We start from the raw sequence: 14,272 nt of genomic DNA, 5'->3' as shown, positions 1-14,272 counted from the left end.
TCTTTTTGCCTGGAATCACTCTATTTAACTATTTCTTGCTGAACAGGACAGGCAAAAAAGAGGGTTATTTTGTAGCTCAGTGACTGTAGCACCACAGTTTTTCCTTACAGCTATAGTTTTGAGGAGGAGTACAGTGCTGAGACATCTTCTCTCTTGAAATCAGCATGTAAAGGAAACACTTTGTTTTTATTCATCTTAGTGTAGCATATTTCATGAAAGGAAGTGGAATAAAGATCGCTTTGTATAAGTTGGAACCCCGAACGCATTTTGCATGGCATGGGAAAGATACAGAAGTTTTCTTATATATATACCTTGTTCTGATCTTAACATTATGGCTCGTTTATGCTTAGTTGCTAGTTTTGTTATAAATATGAACATTTAAATGAATTAATGCTCTCAAAAAAAAGGTCTCTTAGAAGCTATGTGCTGCAGACTCGGAGTAAGAGCTCCAAAATAGAAAGCAGAGGATCAGCATGTGATTCTTCATTCTACATTCCCAACAAGGCTTCCCTCAGTAGCAAACAGCAGCTGTAGTTAAAAATAGAAAGTGATAAGCAACTAGGATCTTTAATTAAACCCAGAACTCACCCTCCGTAACAGCAAGAAGTTCAAAGAAACAATGAAGTCTCTCCAGTTCCTTAGTGCTGAGGCGTTTGTGTCAGATGCTGAGTTTGCAAGGAAGAATCTTGGCAGTGTTGCCCATAATCTTTTTCCTCTTCTTTTTAAAGCCAGCTATTTACTGGAGCAAACGGAAGTGATTCATGACTTGGTTGAGACCTGGCCACTTGCTGACTTTAATATAGGAAAACTTCTGGGAACTACTGTGGACTACCAGGAAGATCTGAGCCATAGAAGATGCTCAGTGTGCTTGGAGAGCTGTCTAACAGGGCTGAGAGACTATGTATTGAATCATCCTTCTCCCTGTGTGAAAAGGTTGAAAGTGGTGGACCTGACAGGTATAAAGGATGTCGAAGTTCAGCTTTGTGAATGTAAGAAGACAATGGGGAGGTGGGCCAGGACTAAGCTGCTCTCAAAGCTTTGTCTAGAAGTGCTGGTCCACCTGCAACAAACGCAATGCAAGCCACGTGCCTTTGAAATCAGTATTGATGTGCTAATAGACTTGTTTGTCACAGAACGCAACTATGAGCTGGTAGTGCAGGCCCTGCTGCAGAAACGTTATTGTCCACTGAAGATCTGCTGTGTGGCATTTAGAGCTGACAACCTGGCTTTGCAGAAATTCTTCTACATCATAAAGCTCACTGATCCTTCTTCGTTGCGCAAACTGGAAGTAGTTCACAATGTTCGCTTGGAAATGGAACACTTGGAAATACTCTTCAACAGTATTCACTTCCCTCTACTGATGTCTTTGACCTTGCCAGCTCGCACATTTAATGTGCGGAGGCTCACAGCTACAGATGAACTGATGCTTACCACCATCGGAAAAAAGATGGGTGAAATGACGCAACTGACTGAGCTCAGTCTGGCATTTTCTATACTCACAGGAAGAATACGGAAGCTGCTCAGGTAACTTGCTTATCTTACTGTCAGTCAAAATGTAAAGAACAGCAACGAGTGCCATCAGTAATTTGAGAGCATTATAGAATATGTGAAGTGAGAATATCTCATCTCAGGTGCGTGAGTATGAGAAGCAGAAAACTAGGAAAGAGTATTTTTGGGGGAGAAGTCAATATATTGTCAAATGTAATCAGAAAAGGTGATTGCTCTTGTTAGTCTTCCAGAGCCCATCTGATAAGTATGATTTGAATACGCTTTTGGCTCCTAACACAAGATAGAGATACACCTAGGTTTGTCACAATCAAGCTTATATCTCAGTCAGCTTGGGCTGGCCTTTGATACAAGTTCTAAGTCATACTTGGTGTTTTTTTCAGGATTTCTAGTGAATGTTTTTCCTCTAAAAATTGGACAGTAAATACAGATTTCACAGATAATTTATTTTTACACAGCTAGAAGGATATTAAACTGATTAGAGACTGATTTCAATTGTTCATTGCATTTTCCTGTCTCAGGGTAGGAGAGATCTGATGCCTTTCTCTACTGCAAATTAAGCTAACCCATGAATATTCATAATTATTTCCATAAAAGAATGGCCGTTCCTAAAAATATAACAAGCTACCAGTGAACTGTGTTCATATCTGAACTGAAAATCAAGTTCAAAATGTGCTTTCCAGAGCATTGGAAAAAAAGACAGACAAAAGTTTTGAAACAGATCAGCTTGGTCTAAAATTCCTCCTGTACAAAGAACACACTTCACTTAAATGTTGGTAAGAGATCAAACAATGGATATTAGCAGAGGAAGGTGGTGGTATGTTTCAGCAGTGGCAACAACAATGTGAAAAACAAGCCATTTTCCAGACTTCCATGCAGATTTTCATGGTCACAGCATGCAGACTATTGCTCATTACTGGTGAAAATGGTGGCGACTATGTTGAAAAAATAATTTTTGGAGCTGAGAATTTGCTCACTATTGTGATCTTTGTAACTGTTGTAGTTTCCATGGAAATAAATAGGATGCATTACTTTTGGAGCGACATGCATAAATGATGAGTTTCTAATCTTTTTCCAGTAGAGACATGTGGAAGAATTCTTGTTGAGGTCCTTTTTCTATTTTCATCAGTTAATATTATTTTATATTCAACTAAAACATTTGCATACAATCCCAGGTACACTTTTCCCAACCATCTTCTTCATCAGAATGTCTGTTTGAAAATTCAGAACAAAATTACATGTAAGACTCTTGGGCATTTAGACACATAAAGTAAAAACAAAACTAGAAATAAATACTGATATGTTAGAATGCTGATTGGCTTTCCTCTTGGACTGAATCCTTCCTTAACAGACATGATTGAAATCTCATGAATGATAACATCTTCGTGAAAGAAGTCACTGATGTTTTTATTGTAGTAATGATCTGTTATTAATTCAGCAAGTAATGGAACCTGACAACATATAAATGTTTACAAAATATACACATAGATTGTTACAAAATCAATTCCCTTTAAACCAAAACATTTGGAGTTATGAAAAGCTTGGGAAGCAAAATATGTTTCCCATTATTGGCATATGCTTCATTCTAAAAGGAGATTAAAAAAAAAATGATTACAGCTAATGGCTGCACTCATAATACAGAGTGTGAAATTTTGTGAAAACAGTTTTTCAGAGTTTCATGGCATAAAACCTTTTCTTTCTAATTCTACAGCCCACTAAAAACTCCACTGAAGATGCTGGATGTTTCTAACTGCTCATTGAACCATGCTGATATGATCTATTTAGCCAATAGTATCCATTCTTACCATTTGGAAACACTGGACCTCAGCGGGCACAATATTCCCGAACTTTATCCATCAGCATTCTTTAAGCTTCTTAGCCATTCCTCTCCAGTGCTTAGGAGTCTTGTCTTGGAGGACTGTAACATCCAAGACACTCATGTCAACATGTTGATCGTAGCATTAAGCCCTTGTCAGAAACTGCAGGAGTTTAAGTTTCTTGGAAATCCACTGTCATCCCAAGCACTTAAACACCTTTTCACATTTCTCTGCGAGTTGCCAGTGCTGAAAATTGTGGAGTTTCCAGTTCCAAAGGACTGCTACCCTATTGACATCACCTACCCAATTGACGATGCCAGTCTCTGCAGATTTGATCATCAAAAATATGACAGTATAGCAGAGGAGCTTAACTTCATTTTACTACAAGCAAATCGGGAGGATGTGAAAGCTTCAACTCCGCTCTTTGGCAGTTATGATGCAGCCGTTCAGGAGACAAATGATGAACTGGGAGCTTATTTGATCAAGTCCTTCAAAGAGACTTTAGAAAAGTTAACTACTTCTCTTAGCAAAATGAGTTAAATGTGTAACATGTTTTCAATGTTCGCCTGACAATCAGAAGGTAGTTCATTCTTTTCTGGAACAGTGTTCTTCATTGATCAGTCTTCAGTTTTCTTTAGTTTCTGGGCTGAATTTATGTTGTTTTAATAGCTCATGGTCATCAGAGGTTTTTTAACTATCCTACTGCATAATATTTATGTAAATACAGCTTGTTCTCGAAAGAGGGGAAAACCCTCAATGGTTTAGTATTTTACACTAAAAGCATTTTGTTTCTTAGTAAAACAAGGCATCTGAAATTAGCTACTTTCTTCTACAGTTTTCTCCAGACTTGGGAATGAGGCTTGCAACTAAACAGAAAAGACAAGGAAGTCTTTCCCCAGGTCCAGCAGGATCCCTCAGTGACTGTATATTCTCGTACTGAGGGCCCCAGGCCTGGACGCAGCGCTGCAGATGGGGCCTCACAAGAGCCGAGCAGAGGGGGACGATCACCTCCCTCTCCCTGCTGGCCGCCCCTTTTTCATGCAGCCCAGAACACAGCTGGCCTTCCGGGCTGCAGGCGCACACTGCTGCCTCATGGCCAGCTTCTCGTCCACCAGGACCCCAAGTCCTTCTCCACCTGGCAAATCGAATGACTGACTGATAGCAGAGGATTCCCCTTCACCTCGCTCCAGCAATACAAAGTAAATCTGGCAAAATGTGTTTTACAAAGTTCTGGCACAGTTCTGCACAGTTGCGCTTGTGATATCAACAGGCAAGCACCTCAAGATGCTCCCTTTGTGGAATTTGTGGTTTTGGCCATTAGAATATACCTGGCTACTCTCAGCTGTTTTTCAAAGATAGCCTAGGAGAACGGTAGTAATACAAAAATGAGTCGTGTGGAAAAAAATGAATCAAAAAGACAGTTTAGAATTGTGGAAAAGGGGTAGGGGAGGCTGCTAAATAAGTACATAACTTACATTCTTCTTTTTAATATATTTGATCCATTGAATGTATGATGGGAAGACTGCAATGAATGGACTTGAACCATTTGTGTTTACATAGTGCTAAAAAAAACCTAAAGGAAATCCAAGTTGCCAAGCCAAACATTCATGACATAGAAAAAAGAAAAAAGTCTAGTTTATATTTGCACAAAGTTCCAGATCAGCCCTTTTTCTTGCCTCCCTTTGACCTTTTGTATGAGGACTGACAGCTGACCTAGGCAACTGACTACTAATCTTAACATTTTCCTCCCTCTGATCTTGCTGTTCTTTCTATCCTGGTCTAGACTCAAGTTTTCTCAGCCAAACGTAGATGGTTTGAATTTTGTGAGACCGAAGATCTGCATCTTTGGTGTGAGAAGTAGCATATTTTGTTGCTCAGAGAGATTATTCCCTTTAGAATAGATGTAAACCTACAGGTAGTAATTTCTGCATACTGGCAGCAGGCTAGCTAAAATACTGTGTCTGAAAGTGAAGACTGTTTTAGAAGCATACTGTGCTCCAACAACCTGGCCCTGCCTATTTCAATGCACACAAAATAGTTTGTTCATAGATTACTTCTTATTTAGGAGTATTTATATGCCTTATGAGTACTGCAGCTTTCTTACTGCTTTCTTCTTGCCAAAAAACAATCCTGACCCACACTTTTGTTTACTTATTTATCAGAAACTTCTCCCCATTTTCCATTTTCAATAATACGCACGCTGTGCTGTCAATTTATGTCTGTCTGGGCCAAAAGGATGTGGAGACACTAAAAAGTTTTAGTGCCCATTCCACACTGAGGATTAGTAGTTGTTAAGTCTTTTTCAAATATTCCCTTTTAGAATGAACAATGGGGGACACAGCATTAAAGAAGCAATGCACATGCATCACTACATGCAGAGTGGTTACGAATGACTGACATGTGGTGGAGCACATGGATCCATGTGTCTTGTATCTTGGATCCTGTTTTTGTGAAGCCATTTGCTCTGCAGCATCATTTTCAAGGCTTTGTGAGTTTCTACATGGGCTGTTCCAAAAATAATGTCTCCTATCTTATTATACTGGTCCACGACATCAGAGGTGGATGTTCATGGTAATGGCAGTAGAGGTCAAACCTTTCCACAAAGATTCCATTATATTTCATTGCAATGCTACAGATGACAACAGAGGAGCAGTTTAACAAAATTATGACTGATACAGAAGTGCATATGAAGATAAGAATTGTAACTTAGTTCCTTCATGTGGAAAAAAATTGCAGTTGTTTACACTCATTCATTGACACTTGCTGAATATTTATGTAAACCAAACTGTGGACGTTAATACAATAAAGCAGTGGGTGATGTGTTTCAGCAGTGGCATCAAGGACATGACAGACAAGCCATGTTCCAGATGGCAATGCACAACTGTCACTCCATGAAATGAAGTGTGTCTCAATCAGCTAAACCATGCAAATAGGTGGATTATGACCAGGAAACTGTATATGGAGCTGAATATTGGCTTCAATGCATTAGAAATGATGGCGGCAACACTGGGATGTTGCAAAGTTTGCACCAGGTTGTCCCATGAACACTCACATAGGGAAAGAAAGAACACCATATGCAAATTTGTCAGGACCTATTGAACCAGTTACAGACTATTGAGAATTAGCTCAATCAAGTAGTACTATGCTGCTCTCTGTATCAATTGTAGTTTCCATGGAAATAAATAGGAGGCATTTTTTTCAGAGCAGTGACATGAAATGCATTCTGATAGGACCGAAGCAAAATTTTTATTGTTTACAGTTACGTGTTAAAGTTGTAGTCTATGAAGTGTAGTATTAACTAAAATACCTGCTTTGGTAGTGTATAAACCAAAAGGCAGAACTTCAACAACCGTGAGACCCTGCTAGTCTGATTTCCACCGTTATGGAATGGAGTCAGTTTTGGCTTTGTTTTGTTTGCTGTTTGTTTTGGTTTGGTTGTTTTTTTAAATTTTGTTTTTTTAAATTTTGTTTGTCCCTTTACAGCCAATTTTTTTCCAAATTTTGAAAAGCTTCTACTTTCGCTTTGATAACAGTTGCTTCTTTGCAAAAATCCCATCTGTAGCTCTCAGGCATTTAACTTTCATTTCTTCAGTTTCTTCCTTAATTATGGTTATTAGTGATGCTTTTAAATACAAACCAAGACGTACATTTTCTTGCTGACCAGGCTTACTGTAACAAGAACGTGTGCTCTCTCCCAGAAGGATTCCTGTGTATCTCCTGTTCAAGAACTGCTATTTATATTCTGGGCCTGGTCTTTATTCCTCTTGCCATGTGTGTGGGACTTCGCATTTTGTTGTTACAGTAGAAGCTCCAGTGCAACAGCTACCTAAGTATTAAAGGTTATCCTGTGCAGGAGTAGACAGGTATCAGTTTAGTCCATCTCCTCCCAAAGGACAATCTTTCTATGTTGCACCAACCTGGAGCCTTGTAGTCGATATTGCTAGCTATGGATATTTTAAATTATGGAACGGGACTCAAAATGCTATGAGATTTTTAAAATAAATTTGTTTTATTGTTGTTTTACTTCCATGCTGTTAATTATAGGTTTATATGGTAAGCAATTCTCATATTTAGAATTATTATTGAGCACAAAGTTCAATAAAGATAAAGGATCAACTCCTTTTGCTGTTTTTGCAAAAGATGAAATTCTTATGTTTGCGAATTTTGAGCTGTCTTAGGCAGTAAAATAATGCAGTATAGGACAAAAATGTGTACAGTTTCACAATACTGTGATACTAATGCTCCATTTATGCAGCATTTATACTAAATAAAATAAGATTTCTAAAGCTGTGGTCACTCAACAGTTCCAAATGTTTGTAAATACTAAGCATTATGAAATGAGGTATGTGGAGATTTATTTTGACAAAATCAGTGGAGAATGTTATAAAGATCCTTCCCCTTTGTGCAGAATTTTGTTTTCAGAAGCCCTTCATGGCAAAACAGCCACACGCCATGAAGAATAGTTTCCATTATTGGTGAGATGGTTGGCAATTCCTTGGTAGCAAAGAAATTTTCCCTTATGAATTAATATAATGCTGGGACAGGGACAGAGTACAGCTGCTGTAAGAAACATAAGCTGCCTATGTGTGTTCTGATTTCAAGTGTGACTGGGCAAGGGGATCTTTCTCCCCTTTGGGGGAAAAGAAAAGGAAAACAACACAGTCAAGATAAGGAGAGAGAACAAATTTACTACAGATGGTAGAAGAATGTAAGATAATAATAAGAAAGATAGTTACTATTAATGACTCAAACAGGAGAGAGAGGAAGGCTACAGCTGTGCTGCTCACTGCACTGCTGAAATCTGGAAGTGTCTCACCCCCATCACCTAGAATTGGGGATCATGTGGAGGCTCCTTAGGAACGTAGTACATCTCAGTGTAGCTTCTTCTTGGACAGTCAGAACTTACGTGAGGCTGCTAAAAAATCAAGAAGCACTGCTCTGCAGTGCACTGTGCCTCTGCACACAACAGCCTGTGGCAAGATGTCATGACATGGAATATTGACATAACCAGGACAGCGTGTGTAGGGAAACCATGTATAGCATAGAGGATTTTGAAACAGAATGGGAAAATGGAAGAAATGTTGTCTTTTAGGAATGAACAACAGGTCTGAAAGATTTTCACTGTTTCAGCAATGAAGCTGAAGCAATTTTTTCTTCTGAGCATCCTTGCTGCCTCTTTTTGAAAGGTTATGTTGCAATCATCACCATCTTCCTTACGGGAATCAAGATCAAATAAAAGTGAAAGATGGAAAAGAAGGTAAAGGTGGCAATTAGCAAAATAAGTTATTAAATAATTGATGACAAACTCTGAAGTAATGGATAGACACATAGGCTATGGTGCCGTATCAGCCATGCAAAGTATTACTGTCTTCTGTAATCCCAAAGACTCATATTGGCTTTTTTAAATTTACCTGCCTTTACAGTTTCAGCTGTGCACATTTCTCTTTAGTGCAACCACTTTCAGAAATGGCATGCTGCGTGAGAAAAGCTATTCATCTTCCAATTCTTTGGAGGAGTTTGGGAGCAAAGCCAACCCCCTTCCTGAAAGTCTTCCTTTGCTATTACATTTTATCTGCCTTGGTGAAGAGCATCTCTGCAGGCAGCATAACTGCAAGACTGAACAACAGAGGACTGAAAACAGGAAGGTGCTACTGTGGCAATGAAGATAATACTCCCTTTAGATGAGATAATAAAATCATGCCAACATAAGTGCTAGAAAGCTATGGTTTGTTTTTTAATTGAAGCTACTGACTAAACAGAATAGTTCATAAGACAAAGATTGCTCAACAGCCCCTGCCTCGTTTACTTTAGAACTCTGACTTCTGCCTCTACGAAGCAGAGATCCACAAGTTTACCAATTGACCGCCCTTCAGAGTGTGAGGGAAACTACATAGGGTTTCTAGGGTGAGGATTCTATAAAATAGAGGATCCAGGTGGGCTGAGAGTTTTGGAAAGGTGATAGATTGCTCTTTTGCAGAATCAGCCTTCCTCAGTCTCACATGGTCTGCAGTGGTATGAGATAATCTGAATATGTTGTAGATAGTGTGGGGAAGGAAAAGTGGTTCTGTTATAGGAATTCAAAGAAGTAACAGGTCTGACAGATGGAAGAAGTTCTCCAAAAGTGTGGGCTAGTTAATTTGGAGTTAACTAGGATGGTTAACTCCAAGGAGACAGCTAAGCAAGACACAACTGCTCACTCATCCTCTCCCCCAGTGGGATGGGAGAGAAAACTGAGATGGTAAAAGTGTGAGTGGAGTATTCTTGTGGAGTAAGATAGGGACAGTTTAATTAGGTAAAGCAAAATCTACGTACACAAGCAAAGTCAAACAAAGATTCACTGTTTCCAATTGGCAGGCTGATGATCAGCCATTTTCAGGAAGTAGGGCTTCACCATGCATAACAGCAAATGCCATAACTATGGATGCATTCCCCGCTCTGCCTTTTCCTTCACCCAGCTCTTAGGCTGAGCATGACATCATGTGGTATCAAATACCTCTGTGGTCACCTGGAACCAGATGTTCTGGCTGTGTCCCCTCCCATCTTCTTGTGCATCCCCAGCCTACTTCTGCTGGAGCATCATGAGAAATGGAGGCTTTGATGCTCTGTAAGCACTGTTCAGCAATGACTAAAGCATCTGGATAGGAACAGTAGAGAGAAGATTTTTATGCAAATTAATTTTGAACTGAGTAAGTATCATGAGAGAATGGTTGGTCACTGGAACAGGGGCCCTCTCAGGACAGTAGTAACCAAGTTCAGGAAACATTTGGACAATGCTCTCAGAAAGATGGCTTCAATTTATGACGGTCCTGTGTGGAGCCAGGATTTGGACTCGATGATCCTTGTGGGTCTCTACCAACTCAAATTATTCTATGATAGTTACTTTTGTTCATCAGTGTATTATCAATATTGTTTTGATCAAAATCCAAAACATAACACCATATAAATCACTGTTTATTATTTAAATTAACTCTATCCCAGTCAAATCAGTACACACGGAAAAACCAACTGTGCATTTGCAGAAGGAAGAAAATGAAGGAAAATTAGGAGGGAGAATGTAGTAAAAGAATGAGAACAGGAAGAAGGTTAAGAACCGACAAAAAGTGCTGGATTAGGAAGGGCAAGTGAGAGGAGAAATGGCTTCTTGTCTCATAAAAAAGACATCTGGGAGTCTCTCATCATCCCTCCTACTCAAATCAGAGCCAGCTTTCAAGTTAGATTAGGTTCCTTATTCTAGATTCTATGCTAGCTTTGAATGTGCATAGGATTAAGGGCTGAATATCACATCAATGCATTTCTATTTTCCTAAACTTGAAGCAGTCTGTAAAGTGAACACAGTCACTAGGTTTGCTTGTCAGCTTCATAGCTGTATTAAGAGAATGCTGAGAACTGAATAACAGTCAATCTACTCTGCATTTGGCCACACAGCTTCTGGAGGTGCCATTCATGTAGTTCACAGTCTCCTGTGACAAGTTGTGCCTAACTTAGAAACAGCTTGCTTCCGATTTCCTCTTAAGAGGAGAGTTTAAACCTCCTAATTCCTGACACTTTTTTGTTTTCCATTTCATAGCTGCAAGCTGATAACTCTGTTTCACTGTACAAAAGTTTTCACCCAGTTTGCTATCTGCTGTCAGTTTATCATACCTCCATTCCCCACGGCAACCAAAAGACAGGCATGACTTCCAAAAGGTGATAATTTTGATTCAATAACATTCTTTTAATGTAATATTTCAATGTGGTATCTCACATATGTAGATATCTACGAAAGTAATGTCTCCTCTATTTACATGGAAACTACAATAGGTACAAAGACCACAATAATATCATTCAATAGAGAAAATTCTCTGCTACAAAGCAATGCTTTTCAACACAGCCATCGCCATTATTCATTTTGCATTTATGAGCTGATTGAGACACTCTTCATTTCATGGTGTGACAGCTGTGCGTGGCCGTCTGGATTGTGGTTTGTCTTTCACATCGCTGTCACCGCTGCTGAATTGCACCATCCACTGCCTCAATGCACTAACATCCAGCAAGGGGCTCCTTGTGCCCCTTCAGCCTTCCTTTCTGCCCCAACAGTACAAGGGATTGAAATGTTCTTGGCCCTGTGCAGCACTGCCCAGAAGCAACTAAAACATCGGTGCATTATCAACATTTTTTCTCCCAAAGCCAGAACGTATCATGCTATCAGACTTTCTGCAGGGCTCATTAATTTTGAAAAAGTAAGAAAACAGTGCTTCTAAAACATGTGAGGAGTGAGGAATCGGCACTTTAGCATCCTCACTCCACTCAAACTACCTGGCAACCTGACAGATATAACTATTGGTTTTTATTGAGGAGATTTTCAGGAAAGATCTACAGAAAAGAGATCATTGTTAGAACATTTTTCTTTTATGGTTCTGTAAGATCAAAGCTTCCTAAAAATCTCTGTGAATTTATTAAAGGTGTGATTAAACTAGATATGAGAAAAAATTATACCCAACAGCTCTTCTCTTCGGCAGAAATTCATCCAAATAGATATTTTCCTAAAATATTCTCACAGCTGAATTTTTTTTTAATAACATTGTTTTAGTCTAATGAAGATAGAATTGTGATACAACAGCACAGTTTTAGTTTTTTTAGCTATGTCACAGAGAAACTAGAACAAACTGCTCTGCAGGGGAAGACAAGACAGGAGCCAAAGTGATCACAACACAAGCAGTGGTCTTACTGCATCTGATCTAGTCAATCAGAGTAGGGTACTAGTAACAGGGTCCATTGACAGTTCTGGAAAAGTAATTGCTCAGATCCAGGGTCCATTCAGGGGGTCCAGTCAGAAACAGGAGTCAGAGCCAGTGAGAGAGCTACAGTGTAGGTCTTAGAGTCCAACCAGAAGACAAACTACCATTAAGGTAGATCCAAAGCCAGCTCAGGTGGCAGTAGCACCAGAGATGGGCAGTCAAACTTGTAGCATATATCATAGATTGAAATGTTTGCTCTGATCTTCAATAGAGTTCTTGGCACAACAAGGAGAGAGATTGTGCAGAGGTTCCTGATGAGGCTTCTCGCAATGATCAATTGGTATGCTTAATATCCTAATAGTCTGCTACCTTTTTTTTTTCTTTTTTTCTTTTTTTCTTTTTTCATCAAAATGAAGGGAAACTAATCTAAGAAAAGAACAACTCAGAAGTTAAAGAACTTGGCAGTATTGTCTTTACACTCATATTAAGAGTGTCAGAATCTGCTTCTTAGCAGTGGTTCGGGCTTCATTGTTATGGAGGAAATGAAGAGCTGATCTTGACTGCCCTTCTTTGCCTAGATGTTATCATGTTGTGACTAGAAATAAATTATCTGAGAGATTAATGCATAAGACTGTTTTTCAAAAAACCTTCTGGTAAGGCACATTTGTATAAATTTATTAATATGTGTAAATGCTGTCCATACTATTACATTTATTAATAGTTTCATCTCTCTTATTTTCTTTTGTAACTACTCATTTTGACTTCATAAATATGAGCTGTTGTCACTGTAAGAAATGATAACATAAAAGCACAGATCTGTTTTTGCTTTAATCACCTCAATATTGTACGCAATTTTACATAGTGTTACAGTTATCTTGTAATTTCTTCATATATTCAGCTTTATTTCACACCATTCTGAGTGCTCGTTGTCACATAGAAGGAATGAGAAAATTGAGGTCAAATTAACAAGGGGATAATGAATTCCTGAGAAAATGTTACTGAGGAGTTGCCAAGAATGAGGCAAATGAACATCTGCACTGGATTATAATGCTCCAGGAAATCTAAAACGAGTCTATGCTAAAAGAACACTGCTAATCTTACTTGGTTTCTTTCCATTTCTTCTTTGTTTATCCTTTCTTGGATCCAAGGAAACACCAGTTTCTTTATTAGTACCATGACTGTCCAGATGTGCAAACAAGTGCTTGTAAAATGCCATTTTTATATATGCTAAAATCAGGACTAGTAGCAACAATGAAAAATAATGCGAAGCTTCAGTTGTTTTTTTTTGAGAAGTCACCTTTGTAGATGCAAGCCTCAATTATGCTCAGTCGTAACAGCTAATATAACCTGGAAATGATTCATTTAGTGCCCTCTCTCTTGCTGTTTTTAGCACTTCAAGGGAGAAAATTACTGAGTAACAGAGTAGAAGTTCTGTGATCAGCATGCATCTTGGTCTGAGGAAGAACTTCATGCATTTGCACAGAGCCTGTGCTGGTTGCAAATTTGTCACACGACGCTTAATGCGCTAAGTTTTACATTAAAAAATTCGACTATTTTCTGCTTTTTGCAACTGCACCTGTGGTCCAAAAATCACATGAAGATTTTACTGTCACAAAGTAAATCAAGAAAAGTTATCTGGGTTGCAGATGGGAGCTCAGTCCCATTGAACAAGGAATCTCTGATTACTAAGACTTCACCATTTCTGGTGGCAGTAGTTTTAATGCAATTCCTTAGTTGACCCTGCTCGATATGCTTGCTGCTTCCTGGGCTCTGACTGGTATCCAGATACTCTGAATCCCTTCTGGTGCAACTTGAGCCTATTCCCTCTAGTCCCTCCCTCTAACAAGGGAGAAGAGGCTGACCTCCACTTTACCACAACTTCCCTTCACGTAGTTGTAAAAAGCAATAATGTCACCCCTGAGCTTCCTCTTCTCCAGACTAAATAATCCTAGTTCTCTCAGCCACTCCTCATAACACTTGTATTCCAGATCCCATACCAGCTTTGTTGCCCCTTCTCTGAACGTGTTCCAGGGCCTCAATGTCTTTCTTGCAGTGAGGGGCCCAAAACTGAACATAGAACTCGTGGTGTGGCTTCACCAGAGCTGAGTACAGAGGGATGATCGCTTCCCTGATCCTGCTGGCAGTGCTACTTCTGATACAAGCTAGGATGCCACTGACCTTGTTGGCCACCTAGGCATAGTCTTCACTCATGTTCAGCCAAGCATTGACCAA

General features: G+C 39.2%; 1 protein-coding gene across 1 annotated transcript; it reads left to right on the top strand.

Annotated features, from left to right (window-relative positions):
- Positions 1 to 619: 619 nt before the first annotated feature.
- Positions 620 to 3,863, top strand: LRRC14B (leucine rich repeat containing 14B). Its single transcript, XM_042809004.1, has 2 exons — positions 620 to 1,524; positions 3,218 to 3,863. Exons 1-2 carry the CDS (start codon positions 620 to 622, stop codon positions 3,861 to 3,863), a joined length of 1,551 nt encoding a protein of 516 aa, XP_042664938.1.
- The last annotated feature ends 10,409 nt before the right edge of the window (positions 3,864 to 14,272 follow it).

This window comes from Centrocercus urophasianus, unplaced genomic scaffold (assembly GCF_019232065.1).
Source record: "Centrocercus urophasianus isolate 14NV4802_14NV808 unplaced genomic scaffold, USGS_Curo_1.0 seq_11, whole genome shotgun sequence".
Lineage (NCBI taxonomy): Eukaryota > Metazoa > Chordata > Aves > Galliformes > Phasianidae > Centrocercus > Centrocercus urophasianus.
Note: the sequence above shows the minus strand (reverse complement) of the source record. Positions and strands in the feature narration are given on the sequence as shown.